The sequence below is a fragment of the Mycetomoellerius zeteki genome, unplaced genomic scaffold (genome assembly GCF_001594055.1).
Source record: "Mycetomoellerius zeteki isolate Tzet28-1 unplaced genomic scaffold, Tzet1.0 scaffold653, whole genome shotgun sequence".
Classification (NCBI taxonomy): Eukaryota; Metazoa; Arthropoda; class Insecta; order Hymenoptera; family Formicidae; genus Mycetomoellerius; species Mycetomoellerius zeteki.
In genome coordinates this window covers 75,777-85,381 of record NW_017257668.1, presented here as the reverse complement: position 1 = coordinate 85,381, position 9,605 = coordinate 75,777, and the positions used below count along the sequence as shown (strand labels likewise).

The following is a 9,605-nucleotide window of genomic DNA, read 5'->3' as shown; positions in this document are numbered from 1 at the left end:
AGAATCGAATGTATCCTAAACAGAAGCCAGATGAAATCGTTAGTTTCTCTGGAAAAATTCAATAATCATAAAAGCATTGTGGAAGCTGTCAATAGTCATCGAAACGCTATCAAGTTGGTGTAAAATTTGCAATTTATAAAATTCTATCCAAGATATTTTTCAAAAATATAAGAAATTATGTTTTACATATTATATTGATGATATATTGATAATGATTATTCAAGATTCTTCGATTCCGTTAAATCTATTTTCTCAGTTGCCCATGTTTTTGGCAGTCCATTGGGTGTGATATCGTTAAGTATCAATTTATATCTTGTGAGTTTGTAAAACTTCTAATTGTATCATATTAATGATGTAACTGTATTACATAACAATTTTTAAGAAGTTGTAAGTTTCATAGTTTTGCGAGTACCTTATGACAAAAGATATTTACAGTACGAGCATATCATTCTTATACGTTGTTACTCATTTTTGCTACATGTTTTTTTTTAACTACATTGGTCAGCAAGTAATAGATCATAGCAACAATATATTTAAGAAAACGTGAGTATAGAGAAAATAGAAAATTTCAGTTAAACATATCTAAAATTTATGTAATTGCAGATTAATTTAATATAAATTAATTTATGGCATCTCATATATATAGATATAACAGTCGATGGTACGCAGCTCCATTGAACACGCAAAAATGCCTCATAATAATAACATATCAAAGTATGAAGACTTATACATTGACAATCTGTTTTGGACTATTCGTGCCGTCTTTGGAAGGTTTTGCTACGGTAAATTGTACAACTTATGTATTGAGGATGTAAAAAATTTTATACTTTTATACTTGTTATTGCAGCTTATCAGTAAGTCATTATCATTCTTTATGGTACTTTATTCTGTACGCTAATAATAATCACAGAATGTAATAATACTCAACAATTGTGACCGATAAATACTTTCGTGAAGAAAGTGTGCGTCATGTTAAAACATCTCTGGACCATTAGGAACTTTGAATCTATTATATATTTGTTTACACTCGAATATTTATATGTTAAACTAGAAGTGCAAGCTAATATATTTCTTTAAGTAATTAAAATAAACAGCTCTTTAACTTTAATCCATACGACATGATTTATTTTATTCGCTCGTATTAAAATCACGATCCCAATATAAGATTTTAAGCAAAACTGCTTGAAGTAAAAAAATAAATATATACATTTTACTATTGTTAGAAGAGAGTGAGGGAACTGCAAACAGTTAAGCGAAAAAATTAAATAAAGCTGATGATTATTTATTAATTAATAGAAGTCTTTATCCTCTCAAGATTCTCCAGCTATTTGACTTTAAACTACAATAATCATCGAAAGCATATTTATCTTAATTAAACGGCATGCGGTTCTATGGTCATGTGCTTAGTATAGTCCGACATACGATACTAAACGTATATCGGACTACACTAGATGCGAGAAACGGAAGATAATCATTACTCTAATATACTACTATAACGATATCATTATGCATATAATTGTCTTATTTTTTAAATGTATTTTACAATGTAAAAGAGTGTTCTCGTTTTGTATTTTAGAAACTCATAACACCATTAATCTCGACTATTTTGTTCTGTAAAGTCTTATTATAAATTGTGATTTTAGTATTGATAAGCGTAGATGCTTGGCTTCTTTGACATTGTGTTACCACGCGATACGTTTTATCTAAACTGCGAATGTAATGTCTCTATTCCACGAGCAGTTTCTAACTAGAAACACTATCGACATTGCTTATAAGTACGAAGAACGCGTGCAACTCGTCGCGCACAAATCTTCTTGGATGCGCGGAAAGGCGGAAAGGCGCGTCTTGCACCGTATTTCACAGATGTCGACTAGTATGACTGCTTTGTCTAATAACATATTTGATTCATGCAATTCTGATTTGTGAAAATAAAATTTAATTTTTTTTTTAGTTCTAATTCTACTCGAAACATATTTGCACGCGTATAAATATTTGAATTTAAAAAAATTTAAAAGTTAAATAGAAAACAATATAGAAAGTAAAAAATTACTTTTTGTATATACATAAGTACGTTTCAAATAAGAAGTCATTTTACAAAAATTATTATTAATTACAGTCGGTTTGATTATAATAAAAATAACTTGTTATGTTAACATATTTTTTTTAAGCTAATCGTATGTACATTAAACGTGAAAAATATGAACATAAAATTGATTACATTCAATAAAAAATTTTTAAGCGTTATGTTACAAATATAAAAAATATGCCTTTATCTATTACCGTCTGTTTTTTTTTTATTTTAGCTTTCTTTTTCATAAATAAATATCAAGAAAACTGTCATTACACACACACACACACGCACGCACGCACGCACGCACGCACGCACGCACGCACGCACGCACGCACGCACGCACGCACTCACATTGTTCAATTATTATTATCGAAAATTATGTGTGAATAATGGGATGGGAGAAAGACTATCTTTCTTTTGATCTCCGTAATTCTTCGAGAAATCTACGATCTCTTAGTGCATTCTCTGCTAGTCTCGTTAAATACGCTCTCTTCCACCGAAAACCTCCTTCGTCTTATCCTCTGTGTAACAAATGTGCGGTAGTACTGTGAAGAATAGAACTGTCGGATGTGGAGCGTACATAATGCGTCAAGATTCTCAAGTTTAGTTTTCGATAGGGATATTATAACTAATGATATCCAAGTCGCAAATTGTCATGCGTGTAACAAATGTGCGGTAATACTGTGAAGAGTAGAACTGTCAGATGTGGAGCGTATAAAATGCGTCAAAATTCTCAAGTTTAATATTCGACAGAGATATTTAAACCGCAAATTGTCATCATATTTATCATACACATAAAAAAATATGGCAACAATTACAATTACATTAATAAAGAAAATATTTGATTGAATTTGTGAACTACTCGAATTTCTCGTCATTTTGACTTATTGTATCGTCTGATACGTTAGAGAAGAGAAAAGGAAACGAGATCCCAAAAGAGCTGCTGCTGCTTCGAAAGTCATCCCCTCGTCAACACGACGATGCAACGTACGGCATTATCGCAAGTATAACACTTTTTCTTCCCCGCGGCAGTTTCCCAAGATAAGCAAATCCCTTTCTAGGAAAATTCCTTTGTTACCTCACGTCGACTGGCCTAGGAGAGCAAACTATCGTACAGGGTTCCGACAAAAGTGGAGCGTGTACAATATAAAGGCGTGTCGAAACTTGTTACTCGCGCGAGTGCTTCCGTGACTATCTGCCGAGCTGTGCAGTCTTCTACTAAGTTCCCTTTACAAGTGGCGCAAAAGCACGCGAGAGCTTCTCACAATCGAGTTTATAACGTGTCCTCCCTAATATAGCCGCGTAACCACAACCAATGATTACGTCCAAGTTTTGTTTCCCTCTCGAGTAATTGCTCCATGAAAGAAACTCATAAATGCTACGATTAAAACTCCTAGTAACAAAGCTATTAACAGTTCAGAAATTTAACAGAAATGCGAAGAAAATACGATAGTATTGTCACGATATACCTAATACTTAATAATTTGATATATATCAGTTATTATATTCAGGATAAATTTAAGCACTTTAATCATCATTGCCTTTGTCAAAGCACAGTTGTCTTTGAAAAATGTTTGATTTTAAATGATACATATCATAACATATAATTAAAACTTTATCAAACTCAATATTTTATTACTGAGAAAAATGATTTAGTTATAGCAACAAGACGTATGGTTGATTACATTTTGATAAAACCAAACAGAATTTCTAGTTATCATGATAAAATTCACTATTTTATAACTAGAACGTTTGTTAGACTTAATTATACGGATTTGGTTAATACTTTTCAATTGACTTTACAAAACTTTTCTAGTTGTAAGAGGTTCCCCGAAAGCAGTACACGATACGTGAAAATAACGCGATAGATCAACATCTCGTAATTCGAAATCATATGGGACAGAATAAAAGGCGCAGCATTATAAGATTCTTTACCATCCCCAAAATTGGATTTAGAGACGAAAATAAATGAGAGATGTATCTTGACAGTTCTGTTTTTAATTTTTGGAAGTTACATATACAAAATATGTATTAATATACAGGAATATTATTAAAAACATCAATACTTATGTGGAATTGTATGCTCGCGATTAAACTCAATCATCAAATGCCAATCAATAAGAAATTCTTATATATTTAACAGGAAAGGATTAATCATGTGTTCATCTGATATTTAATTCCTAGAAGAATTCTGATTTGTTAATATTCGGACAGACATATTAACTGACTCTATCAGATTTCCAATTAGTACAACCAGACCTTTGTTTAATGATATAATAGATTAGAATAGACAGAATTGATAAGAGACCTTTTAAAATTTTATTCTCTATAATGAATGGCTAATAAATCACATTTTATTCTAATGCAATATTCAGAAATGCTTAAATATTCAATTGCTGAAATAATCAGTTTCAAAAAATATATTACACTATTTAATCAATGAACGCAAAAAATCAAGGTAGAACCAGCAGAAAGAAATAAATGATAATGAATGAATAAAATCGAAACAAAGATGACGAAATATGAATTATTACACTTTAGATTTAGTTTCCTTTTCGTTTACTGTATACGCTCTTGTTACTCTCCGCAATGTAATTTCATTCTACTAAAGTTGCAGAACTTCTGCAAGCGACGCGGTTGCAAGGCCAAACAGTGACCCATGCTTAAGGTCATGTTACATTTACGAGACTTTATGTTTCTAAACTTATGTAGCTGGTTTTAGTACACGCAACAGAGAGAACAGAGTTGCAGCGAAATTGTATCCAATTCAAATATTATCCGTTTTATTTATTGACGGCCTTTTTAATTGTATATAATAAAATTATTTTTGTAAATTGTTATACAAAACCATTTAGTATAGTTTTTCTCAATTTTTGAATGAGATAACGTCAAACGAACAAGTAGACGGATATTTGAAATATTTAATTATGATTTTTCTACTATTTCTTACTTTTCATAGTCCTTTACAGTGGTGATTTCATCATGTCTATTCTGTGTATCTTTCTTTCTCTTTCATGCAGTAAATTTTAAAAAATCTTCGACATATAATAATTTAGTAATTCACAGAAAAATATAAAGTTATTGGAGAATCACGTTGTCAGGCTCAGACTTTGAGAATTTCGTCTAAAATGTCGGAAACATTTCAGTTTCCCTATAAAACGATTTCAGAGATCGCATCAACACCTGTGATCCACCCGTGTAGCGCGTGTCCGACCGTAACTCCATTATCCTTTAAAGAGCCCTCTTCGAACAATTGACTTCGCTCCTCACAATGCTTTTCGCTTGAGTTGCCTCGGCACATTTCCGTTTATGGCAACCATCCTCGAAAACGACGATATATAATCATAACTTTCACGTTCTGCAAGAATAATATCGGCTATACAATTTTTCTGTCAAATGTATTTATACAATAATTTAAAAATAAATACTAAATGTATTCGTTTTTATGTACAAAGAAATAAGAAATTATCGCGTATTGCGATGGTGCTCGACAACCGACGTTCTCGGCATAGAAAGATGAACGAGCAACAATTTACAAGGCTATGACGTTACGTTTCGCACCGAAATGCCCGCAGCCTATTGGGCCATTGTACGCAAAGAGATACGCAAAACGATAAGGAGATCTTATACAGAACTGACAACGCGTCTTGCAAGGCGGTGAGAACGGAGAGTGAGATTAGGAGGGACGGAGCGCGCCCGACATACCGCTGAGCTAGTGGAAAATAGCGTGACGCCTAGCAGCCGGGCTTCTTGTCTGGCTTTATTTCAACCGACGACTCCACCCCCGGTATCAACAAGATGGGGATCGAATCGGAGAGCCGTGAAATAACAGTCCTGCGACGCGAAAACGTTTTTTACAGATCTACCTCAGAACAATTTTCTCTGCTATAACAAATAGAATATTTTTGCGAGATTATATCGAATATGTGATGCCAGGTTAGAGAAAAAATATATGAAAAGATTAATCTATCTGTACAAATTTCTGTACAAATCCTCTAAAGTTTTTATATCACACAATATTTTTAGGCATTTACTACATTAATTCGAAGAAAAATCTAGTTAAAACAATCTTAAAGCCTAGATTTTTGTATGTATAAGATGTGCAGTAGTTTTCAGTGCTTATCAAATTATGTACGTTCTAAGAAAAGAAATCTTTTACGAATTCGTTATTGCAAATAAATGAATAAATGAAAGAGAGAAACGTATAATGAGATACTTGTCTATAGTACTAATCGTCGGCAGGGTTTTAAAGTCATTCGACACGCTACATTTCAAGAACCTGAGTTGAAGCGGCAGCGGTGTGGATAATCAAAGATTTGCGTGTAAAATACCAACAGTTCATCAGATCCATGCACTACAGCACGCATGTTCATGAATTCAAGAAGAGTATGCCTGGATTGCATCGCGTGCGATAGCACATGCTACTATACGAAAATACGACTACACGATGTATATGTACGCGTGTATAACGTTTTCATTAAAACTTGCTACCGTTATTAGTAACTATGCTGTAAATAGTACGCAACATGTTGCCACAAACAGAAACTACTATAAAAGAAAATAAAAGAGAAAGAAGAGAAAGAGTAACGGATAAGTAAATACAAAGAGAAAGATAAAAATGAAAAAGGCAGTCAGAGGCAGAAAAAAGCGAAAATAAGCGAAAACTATGACATCCAAGATGATATATGTATGTATGCATACATATATATCTTGTATTCTGAGAGTAAAGATGCGAATGAAATATTCAAACGTAAAATTAGGCAATGCTGACATCTTTTTCGAAGATATTTTCAAAATTGTCTAATTTTACATTTTAATCCCTACAGATCCTGCGTACGTTGTAATGTATATCAAATTTATAAACATTATCCGTTCGAATTATTTAATTTTATCGATATCATCTAAGATCTGATGTACATAATAATGTATATGTTGGAAAAATTTGTTAGTCAGAATTTTGAAGGAAATTAATTATTTAATATGAATTACTTATTAAAATACACATAAATTGAATTAAAAAAAAATTTTTTTATCATGATTCCAATAAAATCAGGTCTGAAGGGATTAATGTTTTATCATCAAGACCTAGTAGTGTATTACTTAAGTTAAGCATTTGCTTTCTGATAAAGAATAAATTCTGTTGATAAAAATTGCGTCTTAAGTAATATTATATCAAGATAAATGAATCAATCAGCCATATCTGACGAATCAGAAATAATAGCATAATAGTCAATGGCTGCGTTCAGCAGAAAAAGCAGCTTTGCAACTGTTATAAAATTCTTTAATATGATTGGCCTTAGTTCCTTACTGGATCTAAATGTATAAACTAATCATATTCAAGAATTTTACAACAGTTACAAAACTGCTTTTTCTGCTGAACGCAGTCATTGATATTGTCTTCAAAGTTAACGACTCTATAAATCAAAGGAAAACGTCGACATATTCCAGATAAATCTCACGCAAATTTAATTTCCTTCGTAAAAAGAAGTGTTCAGATTCAGATAAAATATATACAACATACGTATGTATATATATGTATATACTATATATATGTGTATATATATGTATATATATACATATATGTTGTATACATCTTTACCGATTTTATATATTATTTTACATTAATATTTTTTCAGATACTACAACTATTTCTGTAGAAATAATACTAAATTAAGTACGTTTGATGAAAATATGAAATCATTATCATTAATCTATTTATTTATATTTCATAAATGATGTAATAGCCAAATTGTAAGTTTGATAGAACATCTAAGGTGTAATCTGGAGTTGACAAGAAGTATTTAGTCCCAGAGTATAATCGACGCGAAAATGTATCGCTTACGAACTTCCCACGGTACTTCCTATCGCAACGTGCATCATAAATGTCAATTAGCGCCACAATACCTCGCAAACGTGAGAACAACGCCAATTTACCCGCTTTCATACGCCACACGTCATTATCTTCACGTTTCTGCGTTAGAGCGTTTTCAGATTCTCCTAATTATAAGGTACCGAATATTTAACGAATATATGACTATTATTTTGTGGAAAAAATTTATCTTACTAACGTAATAATATTTCAATCATAATAGCAGTTAGAAAAACTTTAAATTAAACGTTTTGTATATTTAACGATGATACTAGAAAGAAGTTTTACCTCTGCAATTCTCGAAAAATAAAAAAATATGAATGGTAAACAGGTAGAAAAAAATTTTCTATTCTTCCGTGATACACGATGCAAAACCGCTAACGATCGCTTCTCTCCATTTTACGGCTAATACCACTCAGCTTTCACATCGCATCATGTTTCTGCCGCATATCTGTCGTCACATCGATGACAATTTAACAGAATTATTACCAATGAATGATCTATTATATAATATATATACCAAGAAATATTATTATTATTTCAAGCAGATATTATTTCATATCGTGATATTTAAGAGAGTTATTGAAATAATAAATTCAATTCTAGCATTGAATTTATAAATATTAAAAATTATCAATCAAATTGTAATATAATTTTGTTGTCGAAAAATTTATATTATATGTAATATATTTATATGATATTAATATATTTTGTATGTGAACTATGAAGAATTTCATTTATTTTTCTTTCAAATGTTACTATTTCAGGTTACTGATATAACTTTACAGAACACTACTTACTATATGAATAGTGCAATCCATGTATTTACATCGCGTAGATGATGCAGATCGAGTTTCTGCACGATGAATAGAACTGCAATGCCACAAATCTTAGACACAACACATACTCACATATACCTACAAATATTCTCCTCATCTTCATTTCCATCTATTCAAACACTATTCCGTTGGATCTTGCCAACGATAATAATTATATAATTTATTTGAAATATTTTTTATATATTGTATATATTTATTTGATCTTTCCGATTTTTGCCATTTTTTATAATTATTGGAGATTAAATGTGTTACACAATAGTTTAGCAGCAATTATTAATTTATTTCTTTTCAAAATATAATTTTGAATATATTATTATTTAAAAATTTTATTATAATAGAAAATTTTGCTGAAAGAAAACAAATTGTTTATCTAATAATTGATCAATAACTGTCCCAAACGAGGAAGTTATGTTTCTGTGCAAAGAATGTCTATATATTTACAAAGTTTTATTTATAATTACAAATTTGACCGGAAAAAATTGCTCTCGTATTGCTCAATTACTGTATTTTATTTTTAGATTATTTAATAGCTACAAAAATATTTGTTTATATTTTTGTTCATGACAAATAAACAATTTATAAAAACATTTGAACATTCTTCTTGAGGCTTCCACGGGTGCTTTCTGTATGAAGGTTGTCCGTTTCGCGGGTTTTCTCCGTATCCAAATCCATTCTTGGAATGCTAACGTTTCGTGAACCTTGCAGTCCACATTTGAACATTTTGAAAACATCTAAGGACACTATTACGTGTTATTTTTATTACAGTTACGTATAATAATTTGTGTAATGTAAAATTATTATAAAAATGTTTTTTATCTTTGATAAA

At 31.0% G+C, this 9,605-nt stretch overlaps 1 protein-coding gene across 1 annotated transcript; it reads left to right on the top strand.

Annotated features, from left to right (window-relative positions):
* Window positions 1-415: 415 nt before the first annotated feature.
* Window positions 416-898, top strand: LOC108728862 (odorant receptor 85b-like). The gene is made up of 3 exons (XM_018457655.1): window positions 416-543; window positions 647-782; window positions 848-898. The coding sequence occupies exons 1-3, from the start codon at window positions 416-418 to the stop codon at window positions 896-898; spliced, it is 315 nt and encodes a 104-aa protein (XP_018313157.1).
* Window positions 899-9,605: the final 8,707 nt, after the last annotated feature.

What these genes read in the sequence shown, in the direction of transcription:
- LOC108728862 (XM_018457655.1), top strand. Translation starts at nt 416, where the DNA reads ATGACAAAAGATATTTACAGTACGAGCATATCATTCTTATACGTTGTT. An exon ending in AACAATATATTTAAGAAAAC is followed by an intron (nt 544 to 646) that starts GTGAGTATAGAG and finishes TCATATATATAG; the next exon opens with ATATAACAGTCGATGGTACG. An exon ending in CTTTGGAAGGTTTTGCTACG is followed by an intron (nt 783 to 847) that starts GTAAATTGTACA and finishes TTGTTATTGCAG; the next exon opens with CTTATCAGTAAGTCATTATC.